The sequence below is a fragment of the Falco punctatus genome (genome assembly GCF_963210335.1).
Source record: "Falco punctatus genome assembly, chromosome: 5".
Lineage (NCBI taxonomy): Eukaryota > Metazoa > Chordata > Aves > Falconiformes > Falconidae > Falco > Falco punctatus.
Window position 1 is genome coordinate 65,357,639 of NC_137584.1, and position 23,898 is coordinate 65,381,536.

Consider the following 23,898-nt stretch of genomic DNA (forward strand, 5'->3'; position numbering starts at 1 on the left):
ACCGTTTAAGAAGCCATAAACGGGAAGTAGCTGCTTTTGTAAATTCACCTTCAAGAACGGACTCATTTTTGGCCAGTGAGGCCTTCAGAAGGTCCAGCACTATGGGGCTCATCGCGAGTAGCCTGTTCAATGAGCTGTTGCTTCTGCTCAAATGGATGCAGAAAATCAGAAAGCATAGTATGTCTGTGGATGTGGTTTGTCTGTTGTGCGTATGCCTTACGGTTTTGCGTCAAAGCAATCTTCTCACTACCCTAGTAAAAACACTACCTTAACTAACCCATGGCGCTGCTTACAAGTTCACAGTAATTGATGCGCCAGCAACCACGTATTTACACAAAATATATTTAACAGGTGATATTTGAGTCTGTTACATTGCATGTGACAGTTAATCAAGCAACATGGGTACTACAGGAATATTTTGAAGATCAGATGGATTTCTAATTTAGGCTTTCTGAGCTCAAATACTTGGCATATCATAGATCAGTGGTTGGGATGGTGGTTTTTTGTGTTTGTTTTCTAAGTATATAAATCTTCAAATGCTGCTAAAGAAATGAAAAACTAAACATCACAAGTCAGCCAATATTAGGTTACATATTGCAGATAATCTTACAGTTGCACTTTAGCTCCCATCTTCTGTGATTAAGTTTCTTTCAAAAGCAAGCAAAATACAATTTAGCTGATAGCATGGTAGGAGGGGAGGAAGAAAGTTGCACTTTTTGCATCTTGGGTTGCATTTCAGATGGCTATCAAGCCTTAGTACATGTTGCTCCCCACTTAGCAAGTCTGGAAAGTCACCAAGGATCCAGTTTGACTTCTCTCAGGGATAACTGGATTTTTTCTGGGTTTGCATCAAGCACCAGAAACCTTGCACTGGCAGTTACTTAAAAAGCTGTAACTCAGGTACATGTCTTCAAATGAGCAGATGCAGTGTATGCTAAAGTCTTAGCATTTTAAGACAAATTTAGAGCAAGGGAGGAAAAGGATCAATATAATCTAGACAAAGCTATGTGGGGAAAATACAAGAATGCTATAAATTACGTAATTTAAAGTTAGGGATTAGGTAAAGCATGCACATTAGGAACTATGCAACTGCAAAAATGTGGTTTCATGTTCTGGATAATCCAGTAATGAAAAATGCTGAGATTATGGTATTTGTATGTCTGAATTTACTCCTAAATGTGACTTCACATGTTGCACTTGTGTGTGTATATGTATAATTTAGAATCAACAGCAGTTGCCAAAGGCTGAACTAAGCATGTTACAGAGAATGTAGAATTTGTATCAAGATATGACTCTCAGGCAGCTGCAAATGCAAGACTCTCTAGGGCCTGCTTCATTTTATTATTGAATACAACAGCAGCTCTGGTATTGTTAGTACAGTATATAACAAGAAATAGAAGAGAAATTCTACAGTTAACTTGAAACTTGGCTAGGTTTCCAACAGTGCTTCCTTGTGGGCATGAAGTCTAAAGAAGCATTTTCTACCCCAATCCAGTCTCCCCCGAACAGTAGAGGCCTGCCTGAACCATAAGCAATGTGCAGAACACCCCATGGAGTACACCACCAGCAATGTCACAGTATGAAATGAAGCAGGACAAAAAAGCACAAGTGTAACTTAACCTGAAGTTAAACACTTAATTGAAAGTAAAATTGAACCCACTGCCAGGAAATGCCTGTCTCTGTAGCATTCCCTTCCAAGTGCTTGTCTGTAGGTACATTCACAGCGTGGCTGTGCAAGCATTTGAAATCGGGAGAATTTTTTGAGTGTATTTAAGAACACTGAGGTGATTCTTTGCATTCCTTTACATGTGAATCCTGTCTGCTTAGCTCCATGTAGCTGAGTCACAGCAGTATTTCAGTTCATTAACTTTTCTACTTAATTGTCACCACTGTGGTCACATGGGGGCTTTTAAGGTCAGCACTGAACTACCCTGTTCTTTCTAGGCTCTGGCCACAGGCTCTGCTTTAACACTTCAACAGGCTTGAAACTACACATTATGTGTTTGGAAGCCATTTCCCTCCACCTCTCATGTAGTTTTGGCTGTACAGCCTGGGAGAACTCCCCACTTCTGGAGCACATCCTCAGCATTGTTTCCAAGCCTTGTGCCTTCAGGTACTGGAGCCATTGCTTGTAGGATTATCGCTAGGGAAATCAGAGTTTATACCAGCCCAGCTGTGAACCTTCAACATTTTCCTGCCAACACATAAACCTGCACTACTAGAGCAGCCAGACTGACAGCCAGTACTGCTCCTAGAGCCATCCTGCACTCTGACCAGGGTACCAGGGCAGATTCATCTCTCTGGCATCAACATACTACAGCAAAGGCCTAGGACTGACACCCAGTGGCTTTTAAGGCCCACTGAAATGGCTCAAAATAGCACTGGTGGCAGCAACGCTATCCCAACCCTGTGTTGGGATTACAGCAGGCAGACACAAAGAACTGCCTTGCCCTCTTTGCCCAGACTGATAAATGCTGTCTGCAGTGTGCCCATACCCCTCCATCCCCACATAGTCTAATACCCTTCAGCTTTGCAACAACCAGTATCATCTTCATTCCTCAGACTTTCAATTGCTTTTCTTAGTTTTGAAGCTCATCCTTTTCATGGGACACTGCGACCCCCAGCACTCATCACTCCGGACTGATCTCAAATGCAGCAAGTCCACAAAACAGACCAGGCTACCAAGGGGAAACAGAAAACCTTTCCTAGGCATACAGGGATAAACCAGAATTCAGTTTTATAACTGCTGAACCAAACAGGTGACCTAGCACCACAGGAAAAAAAAAACAAAAAAAACCCCAAACAACATAACCCTGATACATTCAGTGCATTCTCCTGAAACTCAGTCTTCACCAAGACAGTCTCCTCTCAGTCAGCACAGGTCTTCGTTGATAGCAGTAAAGCTTGTGGAATGAGATATGCTCCCTGTACTACAGGTGGCATCAAAATACAGACTATTAAAGCTGGACCTCAAACACCTAAAAGACCAGATCTACTGTCAGATTAACCCCATCCGGAAAAAGCCCTTCCTACCCCTTTACAGCAGTTACTTCCACTGATTTATTCACAGGAATTAAGTGGACATGTGAACCTGCAGACAGTTACATTTCCTTCACAAGTTTATGAAAAAATATTTAACACAGCTGATGATTACAGCAAGCTTTGCATTTCTCTTGCTATAATTGATAGAATTATGTAGATAGCATCTAATTTCTCATGTCAGTATCAGCACCATTTGCAAGAGAAGGGCTAGTGTAAAGGAGTGTTACTGACGAATACTCCTGAGGTGAAAAGCATGAAGATGACAAGTAATCTTACAAGAAACCTGCTAACTTCAGGCAAACTGGGTTAAAATAGAAGATTAAGATGAATCTTCAGTTTTGTGGAGGTCAGTCTAGAAAGCAGTTCTTCAGAGGCAGGTTACTGCTAACTTGTTATATCCGAGATTGTCAGACAGGATCTCTTGATGCTGTAAGCTGAAATTTCTTCTTTTCATGGAAGACTGGTGTTTTCAGTGTTGAAGTACTTCACGTAACTAAAAGATCCTATTTAATATCCAAAACACAATCAGAAGGGTCTAGCATCACATAATAGGTTCTGGGTGACTAACAAAACCTTTATGTAGACATGTACGATTTAAAGGTATTAGGCCTTCAACACTAAACACAAGTTTTTCCTACTTTGGTGACATCACCATTATTACTAGGGCTTTGGAGGTATGGTGAAACTGCAGCCATTATTCCTGTAGGACTGATCACATGGAATTGTGGAAGTTCCAATTATGTTGGTTACAATTATGTTGGCATCCACTTAGCACTGACATTCCTAGCCACTAACTTTTGGTCTAGTTCACTATCCAGATTAGGTACATGCCTACTTTATCTTAAGAGACAAACTTCACCCTGAAGCCTCAGTCTAAGCTTAAGTAGCATAAATGTATGCTAGGAGCAGAAGAAGTAGGAATTGTTTTACTTCAGGGAAATATTTGAGATATTTAATACTGAAATAAAAATACAGGTTAAGATGACAGCAAATCTCTGATTGTTAGCTGTTAAGAACAGCTAATATTTTCATTTTGCTTCCTTTAACATGCTGTCTCATTTTAAACTAGCAACACATTAACAGTTGAGATGGACCCCCTACAAGGACAAAGTAAATTTCAGAAGTAAACCAGCTGGTACCAAAAGCATGAAGGGTAGAATTGCTGCATCATCACTACAAACAATTTAAGCGAACTTTTATTGAAGCATTAAGTTGTGGTACAGATATTTTTAAATGATCAAAGTCTAACACCACAGAAATTATTATAAACACCATACTCCCCCCCATCCTGATCACCCTAGATAGTTCAGTAATCCATTCAAAACCTTTCATTTTTATAGCCAAGGCTTATGCTTCTGCTTGTAAGATGTGTATTTCAGTACTACTTGAAAAGGGATCTTCAGTCTACTTTAAGGACCTCAAGCCAACAAACATCAGGTCAGCTGGGACAATGTTTAAGCACAAAAAAACCCCACTGGAATATTGGTCCTCAATATTAACACCAAAAAGCATTAGTGCCATTTACAGCATGTAATTGGTAACACTGGTAAAGAACATCAACAATATGCTTAAAAGAAAAAAAAAAACAAATCAAAGTGTTGCAACCACTTGATTTCTAACCAAGCAGACTTTAGTTTAGAAGCACTGAAAAAGTGCTTCATTTATAAATACGGAAGGAACAAAAAAACACTGTGTCAAACCAGTAAGTCAAAACATTGCAAGGACAAAGGAGGGGGGAAGATAATCTCTATTTTATAGTTAACATGCTGGTCTCACAGCTGTTAGAACCCCAGTATTTGCAAACATAGCGGAAAGTGTGCCAGCTCTGTAAAGCCTGCATTTTAGTCAATACCCATTAAAGCGACTTTGATTAACACACTTATTCATGCTCTATGAATAGCATTCTACTTCACTTCTGCCCAGGTGTCCCAGACAGTTCTTGTTCTATGCCTTCACTTAATGCCCTCAAGTCACAGTAAGAGGAACCACCTTAGTAATTAGGAGGAAAAAACAGATGAAGTCACAACACTCAAATACAACATAAGTCACATGCACAACAATGTCACAGGACTGTCACAAGATAGAGGCATTAACTTTGCTTGGAACAACAAAATGAAGCGACACTGGATCAATTTAGAAGCATTCTTTACAGTTAAGAAGTGGTAGGTCATCGGTTTTACTGAGAGTAATCCAAACCAATCACACTCAGACTGGCAAATTCCACTCCTTCACTAGATCTACCTGCCAGTGCTCCAGAGCACCAGCTTCTTAGTCTGACATAATTGGTGATTAGGAAGATGTTTGGTGCCAATATGAACTTGCACTTTGCAAGGCTGTCACATACCTATGCCAAAGCACTTGCATCCTGACTCAGCTTTTCCCTGTCAAGTCTTGGACCTTCTTCAAATTCTGCCATTGTGTAGCAGTGTGACAGCTTAGGGATGCAAACAGATAAATGAGCACTAAGGCAAGATGAAACTTAACCTGTTAGTACCAATACCAAAGTTTCTAGAGGTGAAAGACCAATGCATCAGCCCAGTCCTACAGTATAACTGAGCAAATATCTGTAAGATTTATTAGAGCATGAAACGTCAGTCTGATTTAAAAATAAATCAACCACCACCTGTAGTAGCAAAATAATTTGTAACTGTTGTAAGAACTTTCTCCAAACATGAAAGTGTTAATTAGAAATGTTTTCATTAGAAATCATAAAAGTCTGTCAGAAACTGTTTTAGACTGAAATCACAACATAGATGAAAAAATGAGCAACAATTTAAAAAGAGAACTGTCCCCAGCAAGTAGGTTGAGGGCTCAAGTCTAATGAGGACGAAAGCCCTGTCTGTGGGGAATTTTTGGTGATACCTGGAGAAAAACTATACTGTGTGTAATTCTACCTGAATCATTTTTACAAGTGTTGTAAAGTTTCATACAGTAAGATTTTTCTACATGCACTTCAATTTCACAGCAAGAGTGGCATAGAGTACCTAAACACAGAAGAGAGCATTCATGCAAGATATCTAACTCCTTGATATAATAATGCATACAATTCAAAATGGTTATACTATGATTACACCTAGGGCTTTCCACAACTATAAGGTGGTGGGAGTGGAAAGCATGGCCCCCTGAATCATTAACTAAAAAGCAACCACCACCTTCTATATGGCATTTCTTTTTGCGTTTTTTCTTCATGCTTAATCAACTGTGCTGTTGCTGGCGATTTTTTGTAAAACTGGTAAATACAAAATTATAATCACTGAATTGGGCAATCTGGTGGTCAAGACGTTTAAACCCTTCTATCTTCTGGGCAGAAGAAAACACTGTACGACATTTAGAGCTCTAGAAAACAAAAAAGTGAAAGTTATTTTTAAACTCAGCATTTAGAGATGGAGTAGCACAATACTTATGTGTGGTTCTTGCGATACTGTTACCAACATGCTTCAAACCCATGCCTGACAGTGCTGCAGGAAGTTTCAATCCCAAGCAACAATTCTGCTCCCTATGTACGGTATACTGCTTTTCTATGCAACATTATGGGTGACTGAGCACCTTTCCTATGAGGACAGGCTGGCAAGTTTGAGGGTTGTTCAGCCTGGAGAAGGCTCCCAGGGAGACCTTACTGCAGCCTTTCAATACTTAAAGGGGGCCTATAAGAAAGATGAGGACAAACTTTTTAGCAGGGTCTGTTGCGATAGGAAGAGGTAATTGTTTTAAACTAAAAGAGGGTACATTCAGGCTGGATAGAAGGAAGTTGTTGGTTTTTTCTTACAAGGGTGATCAAACACTAGAACAGGTTCCCCAGAGGTGGTACATGCCCCATCCGTGAAACATTCATGGTCAGGTTGGACAGGGCTCTAAGCAAACTGACCTAAGTGAGGATGTCCCCTGCTCATTGCAGGGGGGCTGGACTAGATGACCTTTTAAAAGGTCCCTTCCAACTTAAACCGTTCTATGATTTGCTGGCAGCACCACCATTAACCGCAGCACTTCAACTAACAGCTGCAGCCAAATCCAGAAAAATGCAAAAGCAAGTTATGCCTACACTGCAGTGCAGAGGAAGCTGGTAGAATACTGAGACTGGGCTGCCTTACCACAGTATTTCCTAAGTTTTCTGGAGATCAAGATTTAGTACAAGCCAAGGTAATACTGAGGAATATTTTACTTCCAAAGCAACTACCATCCAAACAAGAGGCAGTCATGAAACCACTGCTCCAGTAAAAAAATTCTAGCCTTGCTTTTGATTGCATCTACATGCATTTCAGAGGCTAACAAGCTAATGAAAGAAAACTCACCTGATTAACAAAGAGGGTTGTCACAAATTTTCCTGGCTTGAAAACCTCTACAACTTTTCTAATCAGGTCATCATAAGAAGTCTGACTTATGTTTGTTTCAAAACTAACATAAGAAAACTCTGGTTCTGGAGTGATGTGAATAGTCCAGTAAGTTCCCTGAAAAAAAATTAAGTTTATTACTACCACCAAATAATTACTATTTTATTTTAACATTAATTAGTAGCAAGTGTAAAACTTACATCCGATTTCATCCCATTCATTGAATACCCACAAGGATTGAACATTGTAGCATCAATAACAGAACCTGGTATCAGGTCACGAATTCCACTCATCTGAAATTAAAATAGAAAAAGTTAAAATTACACCACTCAGTTTATCATGCATCCTTACACTTGTTTACATTTAACTCTGGCAGAATGAACACCAATTTAGGTGACAACAACAAAATTATCCCTATAATAAGTCAGTTTGATAATCTGTACCACTGTAGATGAGCTTGCTTTTGCAACCTCTCACTTATGCAGTCACTAAGCACTAAGTTGCCATGTAGATACACCGCCGCTTACAGAACCCAGTTGCATACCTCCAAGACAAAGGAACAGCTAAAAATCTAAAACAATTTTTTTCTGCAACCAAAATGTAAAACGGAGCTCCTGTTCAACCAGTATCTACAAAGTGAAGGCTGTTTACATTTACTCAAGTGAGAATACACTTCTTTGTACTCAAGAATGAAGTGCAATCCCAAGCACTCTCATTTCCCACATGGTACTTGAGCTACAGTCAAATCTCAATAGCAAATACAGTATGCTAATCAAGCCAGATGAAGTCACTGTACTTGCCAGAGAAACATGGTCATGTCACAGGACTTCCCCATTTGTAAAAAGGAGGCAAAGCCATCAAGTTATACTTACACATAAAATCTCACCCCCACCCCTCCCAACTATCCAAATGGCTCCGTGATTTAACCTTAATTTTGGTACCTAGATTCCCTTGGCATTCATTATCTTCACTGTAAGTCTTACTCCTCACAATCTCCATCCTTTATTGGAAGTTTCTGAATTGTGGGTTTATTCCTATTCCTCAAATTTTCAGAGGATAAGCTTCCAATCACTCAGAACAATGCAAACTGCTCCTTTCAACAGATTAAAGCAGGAGCACTGAAAATGTGAAGTTACATTCCTGAAAACATTCTGGAGTGAAATCCATTTTACCCCCCAAACATTAACTTGACGTTTTCTATGAGATCTTTCCTACCACAAAATAAACCTTGTTGTATTAAGAGGTAGAGTGAAGAATTTTGTTGCCCAATTTCCACCATTCCCCAGAATGCTTAGTTCTCAAGCAAACATACACGAGTGACATCATTTGCAGTAACACCATCTTTCATGTAGAACTGGTCCATAACTACTGGGTCAAGCTCACTCATCAGAATTTCCAGTGTCTGATCAGGCTGATTGGATATCCGACTCTCTGGGAAATCCAGGGTGTACAGGTACCTATATAAGATACAAATAAGTAATAAATATTAGTAGCACCAAGTTCAGTTCTACTGCAAGCCCCAAAGACTTCTAAGTCTTCACATACATACCAGCAATCAGAATTCATACGCCCCATGCAATAAGCTGCTCCATCTAGACAACACAGAAAGTCTCCAGTTAATGTAAAAAATTAGCTTCATCCTATAATTTTACGATAGCAGAAGTCTTTCAAAGAATACTAAAAGGTTCACTGATGCAAATCAGCATCTGTATCAAATAACCAGACATTTAACTTCAGGAACGTAAAACAAATAATGAGAAAAACCAGCTCCTTCAGACTGTGGACTAGACACTCCAGTTCAGAGCCTACTAACAAGCAATTCAGATTACAGCTTTACCTATGCACGGACAGAAGCCCTGGTACTCTTAAGCATCTACTTAATAAATTAATGATTAGCCTTTATTTTCAAATAACTTGGGTAAGTACTACAGCTTCATGCTCCTTCAAAAAACTTTTCTGCCAGCCATTAAAAGTTCAAGGTTATTCTTGTAAGTTTTAGACTTCGAGATGCTTAAAATAGATCTTTAGTGGAGGGACTTTTCCAAGAACGCTTATGTTCAGTGTGTTAGTTACCTTAATTACTATTCTACCTTTCTAATAAGGCTTTTAGGGTTAAGAGCTGGATTCTGCAGACTGACTTACTACACTCCATTTGTAAGTCTGAAGATGACCACAGTTAAGACAAGGTGCTAAAGTATGATTTAAAATTTAATTTTGGCAAGTCAGTGTTAGAAATCAAGGTAAGTATCTGTAGCTTTTGGTTTTTACACAGTCAAGAGCTTGTGCTGGCTGCAGAACTGCAAAGACTGCTGAATGAATGGCCTGGCAGCCTGTCTGTACTGTACTTCTTGTCTCTTCTCACTTCACATCAATGCTTCACAGAAGCTATGCAACTTTGTTCAAGTTCATGAACTTACTTGGAAAAATTTCATTAAGAAACTCTACTTCTTCCTGGAAATTCCTATGTGGGTACTCCTGGTGGGAAGGCTTCATGAAATTCTTACGTGAATAAAAGAAGCTCTGAAAAAAAAAAAAAAGAAGATGCATCTTAGATATTGGATATATCCATCCATCTTGAATCAAAAAAATCTAGTTAAATGGAAGTATTATTATAGGCTTTCACAGGACCCAAGTTGTCATTGTCAAGTCACTGCTACCTGTACTTCCATTTCAGAGGCATATGGTTATTCTTATCTTAATTTGTAAGCTACAGGATACAGCTCACTTCAAATTTGTTTTCCACAAGAAAACATCAGTGACTTCAGCACTGACAACACAGGCATGAAGGTCTTTCACCCTTCAAGAACCTTAACTCAAGACAAAAGCACTTTCAAGTTGGCATCCTTTAAGAGGCAAATAGAAGGCTAACTCCTACAGCAGAGCAAGGTATCTTGTATTACAGTTTTCCCATTACGGGAAGTTTATGTAAATAGAAAAGATGTTTCAGAATATTTAATAAAATCAGTGAGTTTGAAATATCAGTAAAAAGCTTTTTGTACGTTCTAAGGAAGATATTATCTTACCTGAATTGAGTCAAACCCACTGTACTCCCTAGCAAGCTCCAACAGGGGAACCAGTGCTTGCAGTAAGAGGGTGGTACCACACGTCTTCAAAATGAAACGTCTCTTGGAGACAAACATGCTACTCTCACTGAAAAAAAAAAAAAAAAAGATGTGTTAAAAATATATTAAGTGCTTTATATGAAACAAGCCAGAACAGAACTGTTAGATCTTGGTTCTTATCCCAACCAAACAGCATTACTGTGAGTGAACATCCAGCATATGATACATAAACATGCTTGACAAATGGGTCAAAACCAGTAAGTTTCAGTTAACATTTGAGAGCTGTTATGACCTCCCAAACCAAATATCTGCTGGAAGCATGATATTACACAGCTACCACACTACAGAGAAAGAGGTACTACATGCATTACATATCCTCAGTCTTAGAGAAATACAAACATGCTGTGAAGTGGGTACACAACATAGACATACAATTTCTTAACCCAGACACAGGACAGGGTCAAACTTGAAATCTGACTCTCAGCTGAAATGAAGTCTATGAGGAAGTGAACTCAAAAAAGGCAAAAGCTTTAGCTAAATTGGCTGGGTGTATATTCTAGGAAAACTGGCTACTAGGACGTGGTAAATCAGCACCTGTCCACAGGAACAGGAAGCCTCATGAGGAGAGTACACACACAGCTATACACTATGCCTTACACAAGACGCAGAAATTAACTATACATAAACTGTGAAGTCAGATACTTAACTACAATCCCACTGAACTGGAGAAAAGCATGGATACTACATCCAGAACACTTCAAACATGCATCACAAGTATCTTCTCACCAAGTAACTGAATAATGAGAATAAAAGTCTAACTTAATTCACTCACTCTGTCTGGAATGCTGTTTAAGAATTCAAAGTCAAGGTTAGACTTCATCCAGTATAGTTGTAACTAGTTAAATTCTCTTCAGGATTTTGTTTTACATATACTAAGCTCGTGGAAACAAGACTTCAGCACCATTTGACTAGCTTGCTCTTAGCCCAACCTTGCCCTCAAGGCAGCCTTTAAGAGCACAAATGCTTCAGGTTTTGTAATCTGAAGTAAGGCAGAGAATGTCAATGTGTCTGTAAAGTTCATGTAGAAAAAGCAGGAAACTATTTTGCAAGATGAAAACCATGGCAAAAGTAGCATCCTTATAGCTGCTGTGCAACAAAAATTCCAAGATGTCAGGGAAGCTGCACTTTTGCAGCCAAGCTAAGGACATCTGAAAGAGTTGTTCCACTTGATTGCATTAACTGGAGTTAAAGCCGATCTACTGATAAAGTTTTTACTAATCTAGAAGTGACACCTACATGGACTATTTTGCTGAAGTAATCCTAAACCTCTTAACTGGTGAGACATTTACTGCCGAAAAAATCTGTGATCAGGTGCAGAAACACCACAGCTCCTTTATCATTTTAGTTGAAGAAAAAAGGCAAACACTGATAACTACAAAGACAGACATTGCCACTACTGAAGAGAAACATGGCATTACTGTAATTAGTAAACCTCTGCAAGTTTTAGTCAGATCCACAGCAGGATCCTAAACCAAGATCTCAGCCAAGTGGATCCCTGATAACAGCTTGAACTTTTGACCTCCTGGAGACTGAAATAATAAGCTAGTGGCTTACCTGAGTACATAAGCTTCCTGCTTGTCAGTTTTTGTCACACTTATGATCAAACAATGCACATTCTCCAGAAGTTTGTCCCACTCAATCCTGTGAAGAAATTATAAAAGAGCACAAACAACATGTTAAACTGAAGCTTTCTGGAACCCTGGGTAAAAAGTACAGCCCAAACAAGACCATAGCTCTTGCCTTCAGTTGCTGGATCTGAGCGCACAAAAGGAGAAGACTTTAATATAGGAACCATCTCCCACAATACTGTAATATCCAATTCTTAGCTCTTAATAGCTAAGCATTCCTCAAGATCTGTTTGTGTAATCTTCTGCACGAGGACAATTGTCAAGCAGCAACCCCAAGCTTCTAAAGCTTCTAACTAGGCAGATAAAGATAACCTTAAGTCCTGCATCCCACATGCACCAATATAAAATTTATTATGACTGAAGGTATGATTTAGGTTGACTCTCTATTTGCTTCAGTCACAGTAGTTATTGGCAACTACAAGAGTAATAAACCAGCAAGTTAACATGTTTTATTTGTCCAGATTAGAGTCAAATTCGTAATTTAATTGAAAACCTGTCCTAAAAACTAATACATCTCAATGACCCGAATTCCTCATTTTTCCATCAGGATCGCAGGATTCCTTCTACCTCTAGAAGATACAGAAGACTTGTTACAAGTACTTTGGAATACTACACTTACAAAAGATAAACTAAACTATTTGCATATACACTGCTAGATTTCAGTATAGTGGTAAAGTCTAGCATTTCAATTCTTTACTGTCATTATTCATCCTACAAGGGATTTTATTAAGAAACTAGAAGAGCTTATATTAATCCCCAAAACTTCCAAGCACTCGTAAGAAATGGCAGACTTTACTTTCATTGTCACTTCAGTCTTTTGTCTACATCAGATTAGTAGAACACAGCAGTCAAATTTGTTAGAGCAGGCAGAAACAGACAGCTTCCTCAAGCTGCAAAATCACAAGACTGCCAGCTGCTCTACTTCTCTCACCCCTGCCTTCCCACAACATACCCCACCTGCAGGTTTGTGCTGGCTCTTGTGCTCAGATCTGTCAAACTAAGAAATTTACTAAGCCAGCATAAAACTAACCTGCCCATCAGTAGAGCTGGAACAACCAGTTGCAGCTAGAAGCATGAAAAAAGCCATTTTTTCATCCCCAAGCAAGGAATTAGATTGGCTCAGCTGCCTATGTAACTGTCAGCCTAATCCATCCTCAGGAGTCTGACCTCTCTCCCTTTATTGACACTGCAAAAGCTCTACAGCTCTATGTCAGGGCAGAGCACTCACTGTAACTCTACCGGCAGGGCTACTCCAGCAGCCACCAACCCCTCCCCTTAGAAAACTGGTTGGTTTGCAAAGTTGGAAGTTTTTAGATTCTGCTGTACATCCAACTAGAACACTGAGATGTCCTTTGCCTCCAAACACCCAGCAAATAAATGCCTTCATTTCTCTCACCTGAGAATGCCTCCTTGAAACTCCACTCTATCTTTCCTATTAAACACTGAGTATTTTCCCTTTTAAAGCATGTATTACACTAAAGCAGTGTATTTATACAGGAGTCAACCAGAATATACTTAAGACACATGCCATAGCCTCCTTTTAGATGAGACTAAAGCTATTAAAAACAAGCTTAATAGAATCCTATGTATCTTGAAATCCCTCATAATTAAGTACCCATCTGAACAAGTTTATGAACTCTTTGATATAACTGGAAACTTAAAAATCAAAGTGAGGTTTTCCCTACCGACCATTAGTGAATCTTGATGAAATACATTTCTGCAACTACAGACATGACAGCACAGACGACTCAAATCTGCATGTCAAATTAAAGAAGTTTGGTTTACTGCTCAGATAGAGTCCCACACATTTATTCAGCTCTAAACTTACATCATTGACTAGGTTTAGCTCTGTTCCCAATACTCAGGTTTACATGAAAATGCAAGTGTCTGCTCATCTTTGAAAAACCTGGTAAATGCAGAGAGCATAACCGTGTATCCTGTATTTTAGATAACGTTTTAAACACTCCTAGACAATCACAGTTTTGCTGAGAAGGGGACTGAAGGATTTAGTTTTCTCTGGAAGCTACAGCACACCTGCAAAAATTTGCCAGCCTTACTATCTTCCCTCTAATATCCTATTACACTCTTCCTGTAAATTGAACCAGGTAATGTGTTAACTTGTTCAAATCACTCTGGTACCACTACTGATTTTGTCTGCCATTGAAGAAACAACCAGCATCTGACACAGCACTTATGAAAGCAGAGGTGAAATTCCCTTATGCTGCCTGATGCTGAGCTGCAGTAACCCCATTTGCACATTACTACAAATCTCATTTTGCACTTGTCTAAGTATTAAAGGGTATGTAACTATCTTAGGATTCACAAGAGCATAGGTCTCAGCCTTCACAAGCTTCTTACCTGGTCAGACAGTCAAAACCTCAACTTTACGTAGACAAGTGAGAACTTTCTTTGGTAGTACAGTTCTGTGCAGGCATTTCAGGAAAACTGCTCATTTTCTTTTCAATCACATAGAGGAAGATGTAACAATTTTGGTGTTCAAGCAGTCTAACAATGAAGGTTAAAACTTTGCTCAATTCTTCACTATTCCACTGCAGAAACGTAGCCAAGCATATGCTAAGTGTTCACGCATTCAACCTTTACAGGAACAAAGGGTAAGTTCACCATTTCATCTGAATACAGTAGCACTAAGGAAAAAAACCTACATGTTGAGAAATATGCAAGATGTCAGGCTTGATCCAGAAGCATACGTAAACCAGACTAACATAAGGTTGCAACATCCAGGATCAGACTTTGCCACATTAGGGAGAAGGTTTGGACAGATACTGGCCTGTATCTACATGCATTTTTAAGTAGCACAGAAAACTACAGAAAGGCTGCTAACATGCTGGATTTAGTCTCTATATATTAAGCAAGATGACCTTAGTATTTGACATTTTCCATTGTTTAAAGCACAGCTAAGGAGGAACATCTGGGACTACTTTGTACCAAGCAGACTGAGTTCACTAGAAGTCTAGTTCTTGCATTTCTTCCTTTAATCTGTGTAATCATTTAAGTGTTACTAGTTAAGAGTCAAGCAATGTCCACCCACATTTACTGTGAAAACAAAAATTCACCTTAAAAAAGTATTTCAGTGGTTGTCAGTACATGTTTTGCAGCTAATCCCATTTTGGTTTTGGCAAGTAAAAATCCTCAAAGTCTGTAACCATGAAATACCGGAAAACATTATTTCATAACTGAGTGAAGTTTTAACTGGGAAGTAAAGCCTCCAACTGAAAAGGCAAAATCCAAGACACCAGTTCTCAATAAAACAACTACTTCCTAAATTATTTCCTGTAGCCAGATATCAGGACAATCCCAAACTCTTTGCAAACAGCTTTCCTATACTCAAGCCAAGCATACTAGAATATGATGCATGAGAATCATTGGTAGCCAAGTTAGTTCTGTAGCAGACATGCATCCATTGGAACTCCAGACTGAAAAAGCATGAGACCAACTCCTTGCTGTTACGTAGGCTTATTGCCCGCTTCACTCCAAAGCTGTAAGTTCCTGTTTCTGAAATTTCAAGTAACTGCCACCTAATGAAAAATTACATTTCTCCAATGGGCAAGCACCATGCCCATCTTAAATGGTTACACATGCTCAGAGAACACCAAATGAAAACAGAATAAATCTATGCAAGTGTGAAAAACTGTCCGTGTTTGAATGGTAGAAAGCTACTTGTTCTATACTTGACTAGGAGAACACGCAAAAAGAAAATACCAAGTTTAGCAATCTACTCCTACACTGCAATGTTTAGTGCCTTATGAACTCCGACTTGTTACCAGAGTGCAAGTGACTTCCATTCAAACTGCCACCCAGCTATGTCAGTATGGTAAACCTATCAGAACTGAGAGGCATTTTAATTTATTTTCAGGAAGTACACTTACACTGTGTAATGAAACGAACAGTCAACAGTTCTCAACCAAGTTCCAGACCATCACATTTGCTCCTCTATTTCCTACTTCTGAAAGAGTAAGCAATGAATCAAGTTTTCCTTGCCAATTAAAACTACATTTCTGAATGCAAGTTATTGCTCTGTTCTGAGCCTTTACCTTCAGGGGTAAACCAAGTTCTTAACACAGGAGTCAAGCACCCCGAGCAGTAGCACAACACTGCTGCTTCAGGCCCACTGGGAAGGGGTAATAAGAATTTAGAGACTGGGAACTACATCAACAACTCAGTTCCTACTGGCAATTAACAGCCTCCAGAAGCATCCCATCCCACCATCCCAGTAACTGTACCTTGCTAATACCACCACCACTGGGAGGAAGAGATGTTTTGCAGTGGGGCTGCAACTCTTAAGAAATACACCCTATGGAACTTCTAAAGACAGCTTAAACTGTATACATACTCTTGCACAGCTCTTCATTAAAACAGAAGAGCCGACAAGTCTGTAGTGAAGTAGTAACAATCCTTATCTTGTACTTTCTGTAAGACCTTGTTTTAAAAAATCAAGCATTCAACTGCAGAACACTTATTCCTTCACCTGTTACCTACCAGGTGCTTTTTTTAGGAGCCAATAGATACAACAGTTACCTCATCAGCAAGCTACAGTTAAGTAGGTACATTCCTGCCAATACCATGATCCAGTATGGTCAAACTTATGTCTTGTCTAAACTGCCAACACCAAGACGTAGCCGAGGGGCACCAAAGCTGGTGAAATACCAGTGTCTGCAGCACTGCAACAGTAGTTTCAAGCATCCTGAAACAGGCAGATGCAGTACAGACCAAATACACAGAAATCACAAGCTTTTTAAAGCATCTACTAGCAGTTAGGCTATTTCTCTACAGACAGCTGCATGTGAATTATTTATTAGAGTTCTAACTTGGTTTATAAATTGCTATTTAAGATTGATTATCTTTAACTATGTTCACACCCTGAGTTCAGGTACTGGCAACTCGGTATTTTTACTTCAGCAGTATCTGTGGAGTGCACAAACCCCACACACCCTCTATATGCTCTCAACATAGATATACAGAAAGACTGCCTGCCATCTCCCTTATCTTAAACTTAAGAAACTCTCCAGGGACATGAACTTAATCTTGAATTAAAGACAGGCACCGGAATAGAAAATTGCAGCCACATAAAGTGATCCTGAACAGTACTCCTCACAAAATACTTCTTACCTAGAAAGTGTTTAGCCAGCTACTAAAGAAAAACACACCAAAATATTCCAGCAACAGCACAAAGATAGCCACTGACAGTGCTTTAAAGGTTGCATATTTCTCCCGGGGCAGGCCTTTATCATTATTGCAGTTACAACAGTATACATGCACTGGCAACTCCATCCTTTACATCCAAAGCTATTCAGTGTCTCAAAGGAGAACACATACCTGCCACCCAAGGTGTTTAAGAAAACATGAGCCCCAGATAGGTACATCATGGCTTCAACAAGACTTACAGGCAACATTCAGGGCAAGTCTGAGTGTAACCTTCTCCAAAAGGAACATGCTGTAAGGCAGAAATTATCTACCATAAGCCTCAAATCTTCCTCTTCTCCTGGGTGAGTCAACAGTCACTAATAAAGCCCTTTTTGGAATATACCAGTAGCTAGTTTTTTTTTTTTTTTTAATCGGATGCTCTATCGAGTCTCATGCTAAGTGACCAGATCTTTGACAGGACGTGACTAATCAAATTCTTTAGCAGTTTCAGTGGTAAGGCAGGAAGATATCAAGAAGCTTTCAACACATATTAACTTCCTGCAAGCAGTATCACAACCAGGAACAGTGTGTAGAAGGGCTTGCTTCCTTTGTGTGAAGCCATTCTTTACAGTTCAGAGGTACAAGCAAACATTTTACCTGTCATTTTGAACTTGCTAAAATCTAGTTTATGAATACCACTTCTGAAGAGGGAAGACTGCATTCTTGCATAAAGTTCTCCAGATTACATTTCTTCTCCATGTAACACTCAGCAAGTACCAAGCGACAGAAGCCCCTATCCTGGCACAGTCCTGCCTACCCTGCCTTCTCCCCAGTCTCCACACAGAGTAATGTTTGTGAACTCTACGCTGTTGTTCCAGAGCACTGCAGGAGCAAGAGTAGAATGGGGCTCACTGACCAGCCTCCCTGTACCTTCACTGTTCTGATAAAACAGTCAGGTAACACTGCCACAATCCTAAGGACTGGGGGAAGGGGTAGAGGTGCAACAGTACTGCAGCAGTGAGTTGAGTCAGGCTATAGGGTGCAGCACAACACAAGTATTTACAGGACTCCCATCAGATGCATGACTGTATTGGTGCTTAGAAGTTTTCATGTAGCACAGGATGAGAACCTCAGTTCACCCCGTACTGCTTACTACAGCACTGGTTTTTCTCTAGTTTCTTGCTTGCCCACATGGTTTAGACAAGTAGGAAGCACATTAAAGGTCCATAAACAAGCTTATTTCAGACCTTTCTTCAGGGTTCAATGCTTGAGATAGACTCTTTAATATTTGCATCATTAGCCCGCATTTCAAACTCCTGTACATTCAGCATCATAAGCCTTGAGATGTGAAATGCATAGCTGCACATCTGAAGGAATAACCAGCTTATTTTACTGTGGGGACACCAAATATGCTACTCATCACCACAACCCTAGGGCTGGCAGCATGTTCATCATGTTTGCAGCAAACCTGCCTTTTTTACACATCGTTTAAGGCTATTTTTTATAAAGTTTGCTTTACAAAGCATAGTGAGAACAAGTACTACAGTTAAAGCCAATTATTTCAAGACCACAAAAATGTTCATTCCACTTTAGAATACGAGTAAGGTAGGCACCTTCAGATGCTTGCCACTATGTCAACCACAAGACCTGTTCCCCCCCATATCTTAAAAGCAAAGTAAAGCCCATGTGCAATACTTGAAGCTTTTAGTTGGGACCTTTACTGAATGTCTTAGAACAGTAAGTATAGATACCTTCTGTACTATTTCAGACCTATCTGAATTCTCTAAAAAGCAGGCTTGCCCATAGGAGGAAAAAATGGAAAAAGTTTAATTGCATTAGTTGACTTTTTTTTTGGTCGTGATCTCCAGCAAAGACTTTAAAACATCTAATCCCTAGCAAGCACATGCAACATGCAAATTTTTAGCTCTGAACACCAGCTTAGTCATTCAGTAGATGAATGGCTCACATTTCACTACTAAGCAGGTGTTACAATACAAGAGGCAAGCTCAACTGGTTTGCAACTTGATTCTAATTTAGCTATTGTTCTACAGTTTCAGCTTTGATTTCAAATTCTGTTCAACACAAACTAGTTTATTAGATTACCTTTATAAAATTAGCATAATAGGATATATTCTGTTTCATTTGCATCCATCAACTGTAATAATTTAGTTCCAACAGTTTTCTAAAATGAATGTTCATAATACTTAATTTCATGCTAGCAACACACCAACACTGATAATTACTCCCGGACACAGGTTAACTGCAATTTTCAGTCACATCACAGCTTCCTACTGGAGAAGTACATAGCTTCAACTAGCATCTTGTATTAAGAGCCAATTAACACAAAGGCCTTCAAAGCTTGCTCACAGCTTCAAAACAGTGTTAAAGACCACATGTTCAACAGTTAACAGTTTTATCTACTCTATTAAAACTTTACAGCCATATCTAAACCTTACAAAGGAACTGTCACAGTACCTGCCTTAACTGCATTAAATGCTTTTGAGCAGTTTTAAGAATTAAGTTTGCACTTTTGTAAACACAAATCTGAGCTAACAGAACAATGAAGACCATGAATGTGTCAGTGAGGAAAACATCTGCAGAATGCTTTTTAAAACTAGATCTGTATATTCCAACAGCAGCATATTAGCAGTCAAGTGTTTTTGGAATCTTTCCATTTGAAGACAAACACAACAGGAATCCTGAAGTGGCCTCATAACTCAGATCACGCGCACATATCTCAACTAGGATTTGCAGTAAGTCTTCCAGGATTGCCTGGATATTACCTATACAAATTGATACCTTGTGGTATCTGCTACAGCATTAAACCTCAAAGAAATGTATAACCACATCTGATGATTTCCATGTTAAGCACATTATTCAAAAAGGTCTAAATAGCTTCAAGTCAAACACTTTCATGAGCAAATCACCTCATTACACCAACAGGTCAAAGGTAAACATGCATTCTGTAATACTTCTGGCATGGCAGAAACAAAGCTTCCACTACCCATGAGCTAGTGGTGTATACATATACACACATGCACACAGCACGGGCTACTTGTTACTTCAGGAAAGGCATTTACCGGCCCATTGGCAATTCAGATCTTTGCATAGCTAACTCTTCCAATATATACACACAGGAAACACCAAAAGAAAAGACTAATAGCATATGCTAAGTATGCCTTTGAACAGAAACACTACCGTTATTAACATATTCCAAACACTCAATACATCATGACAACCTCCCTGACCTAAGACCACTGGGTAACAGTGATACAAAAAGTAGATCTGGATACTCTGAAAACACCGGATCCTCCAGCTACCATAAAAGCTACTGAAAAGTTAAAGTTCACCATATTGGTATTTAACTACCAACATAAGTATAACCTTCAGATCTGCACTGTATAGTTGAAAAAAAGGCTTGCCTCAACTATGTCGGCTGATTACACCTACATATCAATCTTGTCATCTTTACCAACCCATATACGGTCCTGGGTCCATAAGCTGATCCTGCTTTGTGCTTCAAGCTCACAGCTACCGTTTCCCGACACTTCCAGGGCACTTGTGCCAGGACATAATTTTCTGGAGATGTACAGTTGGACCCACTATTGCAAATCACAAGTTCGGGCATTCCAGTCTTCCCAGACCACCTCCCTATAAAATACTGCACTGGCAATCGCCAGGAAAGACATTTCACACCCGCCTTGCCCTGCACGGTTTCAGAGACGACCGGCGTGCCGGCAGGTGGCCATCAGCTACCGTGCCGCCTAACAAAGGGCGAGCAGGCACACCTCCGCGGCAGGAGGGGAGCTGCCCTCTCCCAGCGAGGCCCGGGCGCGGAACACGTGTGCGCAGGCGGCCGCGCAGGCCCCGGGCCCGCCCGCCTCCCGCCCCGGGTGGCAGCGAAAGAAGCGCCAGCACATTCCTCACATGCCCATTGGGTGACAGGCGCGGGCCCACCCCTCCGCGGCGCCCGGCGCTCATTGGCCTGAACTTGTCAATGGGGTGGGGGGTGGGGGGGGAGAAAAAAAAAAAAAAAGAAAAAGAAAAGAGGCAGCGCGAGCTGGGAGCCGAGCCAAGAGACTCACGTGTAAATCGTGGCTCCAGCCACACTTGTGGGGGAGGAGGGACACACCCCCCCCCCCCGCCTCGCCACCGGCGGCCACCGGGTGGGTTCCCGCGCACCGCTCGCTGCCGTCCCCGAGCGCCGCTGCGTGAGCCTGCCCAGCCACACGGTACCGGAGGTGGCGGCGAAACCGGCCATGTGAGGGAACCATCAATCCTCGTCGCGACAGCGAGAGGGATCTCCCCTGTCCTTCATGAACCGGGGATGCGATTCCTATAGCCCCACTCCCGGCAGCGCGGCACAGCCGGTCCCAACGGGCAGGTTCTCCGAGCCTTCCCACCCCGAGGCTGCCGGGGTCAGGAAGCCCCGCCGTGAAGGGACTTACCGCGGCTCCCCCCGCGAGCGGGGCCAGCCGCCACCGGCAGCCGCAGCGTGCGCGGAGCCTTGGTGCAGAGGGGTGGGCGCCGCTGCCATGCCCCCGGCCGCCAGCGGCACTGCGACACTCCACCAGCCGCCTCCAGCCGCAGGCACTCCCGGCCGGCGCGGCACACGCCCGGCTCCCCCCGCCGCCACATGTTGCCAGCACGGACCGCACGGGGCTGCACGCGGTGGCGGCACGGAATGGCTTCCGCCCCCCCGGCACCGCCACCCGCCACCCCGCCCGCCCGGGACCAGGGGAAGCTCCCTGCCTCCGCGGGCCGCCGCCGCAGCCTTGCAGGGCGGGGGGTCTCTGGAGGGCGGCGGAAGGTCACCCCCTGCCCTCCCGCGGGTGCGGGGACGCTGCGCCGGCTGACGGGAGAGGCCGGTGCTGTCACCGAGGGAGGGGGGAAGGAGGCCGCCTGCCCGCCGCGCGCGGCCGTTGCCACCAACCGCTCTCCCGAGCCACCCCGGAACCAGCCCCCATCAGCGCTGCCGCCAGCCCGCGCACGGCCATGCCCCCGGCCCCCGCCCCGCCCGCACTCTCGCCCGCCGCCTCCCACCCAGCGCCGCCACCGCCGCCACCACGCCCGGGCCCCGCGCGCGCCGGCCATCCACCGGCCCCTCCCGCCCGCTCAGGGCAGCGCTCCCGCCCGCCGCCTCCCCGGCCGTTAACGGACCTGGGGATGGTGCGAAGATCGCCGGACCCCTTGCTCTGGTGCGGCTCCTGCTGCGCGGGCTGCTGCCGGGCGAACCACACCTCCAGCAGCTTCTCGGTCCCTTCGAAGAAGTGTGCACCGTTCTCCTTCATGGTGAGACAACTCGGCAACCAACAACCACAGAAATTAACGACAACCAAACTACCGCCCCCGGCCGCTACCGTTCGCTGCTGCACGGGCCGCGCTGCCGCCGCCGGGTCCTAGTCCGTCCGGGCGCGTTTCACCTTCTAGGGAATTTGTTTAATATTAATTTACAGAAGAAAAAAAAAAAAAAAAAAGATTTTTTTTTCAAACCAGCGAAAACCACCCGGAGTGCGCGGCGGCAAATACGGCGTGAGCGTGTGTGAGAAGATTACAGTCCGAGCGGGGGTGCGGGCGGGCAGGCGATGCGGTTCAGTTCCTTGTAGTCCGTGTGTTCCCCTGTTACAGAGAAGAGCGTTGAGCGAGCGCTAGCTAATGTCGCCGGCCATACTGTGTAAGCGAGCGGTTAGTGCGCACGCAGCCCCTTTTATACCTCGCAGGTAACCGCATCACGTAGGATTGCGCTCGCCATTGGGTGGCCGCCGCTCGGGCCCGCCCTTCTCTGCTTCCTATAGGACGGCAGTGACGCCTGTCAAGGCATATGCCGGTTCCTCTGGCCTACGCCCGCTGCAGCCCGTCCGCCCGCCCGCCGGGAGCGGGAGTGGGGATCGGGGAGCGCGGGCGGTGGCAGGGCTGGGGCAGCGCCCGGGGTCGGGTCGGGCCGTGCCGTGCCGTGCCGTGCTGTGCCGCCCCGCCCCCGGGGGTCGCGGGGAAGCGCGGCCTGTGGTCGGTAGTGAGCGATTCGGCGGGTGGGGGGGGGCTGGGGGGTGCGAGAGGGAGCTGGGCTGAACATGGCCGAGAGACCACGGGGGAGCGAACTCCGACACAAGTACGCGCGCAGTAAAGAGCAAGCTCGGAGTAAAGCCCCTTCCCAGGCCCGCGCTGCAGCGCTCCCTCTGCCCCTAACGCTGCTTCCCCTCTGCGACTCCTCAAACGTGCATCGCTGCCTGGCAAAGAGGAGGCTTAGCCAGGCGTTCCAACGCAATTCTCGCTCCCCCCTTCCCTTCGAGGATCTGTGTGTGTGTGACCGAGGAGTAAGAAGTTAGTTACACGTGTGTGGCAGGAGAAGAGAGTGCCTGGGGAGGGCGTGTGTCTGCGGGCACCATACAGAAGGGGAGGCGACTGCCTGCTGGGAGGAGGGTGTGTATGTATGTGTGTAAATATGCGACTACCAGCAGTCTTTTTTATCATATTTAGAACAAATTGTTGCAGACTAACCAGCTTTCTGGTCGTTGAAAACATCTTTCATCGATACTATTCTATGTTATGGCCCAGAATTGCTATATTCTTCATAGTAAGGAAACCCTCACTGCAGACCAAATGAAGACCAGAGAATCCTGTCTGCCCCAACGAGCT

At 42.8% G+C, this 23,898-nt stretch overlaps 1 protein-coding gene and 1 long non-coding RNA gene across 3 annotated transcripts; one reads left to right on the forward strand and one right to left on the reverse strand.

Moving 5' to 3' along the window:
* The first annotated feature begins 202 nt into the window (after positions 1-202).
* LOC308064193 lies at positions 203-5,355 on the forward strand. The gene is made up of 2 exons (XR_013928285.1): positions 203-325; positions 577-5,355. It is a non-coding gene; the product is annotated as an uncharacterized lncRNA (long non-coding RNA).
* AMD1 (adenosylmethionine decarboxylase 1) lies at positions 4,221-22,954 on the reverse strand. Of its 2 annotated transcripts, none has more exons than XM_080388215.1 (9): positions 22,423-22,954; positions 12,047-12,133; positions 10,394-10,520; positions 9,788-9,890; positions 8,920-8,962; positions 8,683-8,827; positions 7,571-7,663; positions 7,332-7,487; positions 4,221-6,378 (listed from the first exon to the last, which is right to left on the reverse strand). In XM_080388215.1, exons 1-9 carry the CDS (start codon positions 22,551-22,553, stop codon positions 6,238-6,240), a joined length of 1,026 nt encoding a protein of 341 aa, XP_080244341.1. In that variant the 5' UTR covers positions 22,554-22,954; the 3' UTR covers positions 4,221-6,237. The 2 variants fall into 2 exon arrangements, with proteins under 2 accessions (XP_080244341.1, XP_080244342.1); XM_080388216.1 differs by lacking the exon at positions 22,423-22,954 and adding an exon at positions 14,479-19,067.
* Between the last annotated feature and the right edge of the window lie 944 nt (positions 22,955-23,898).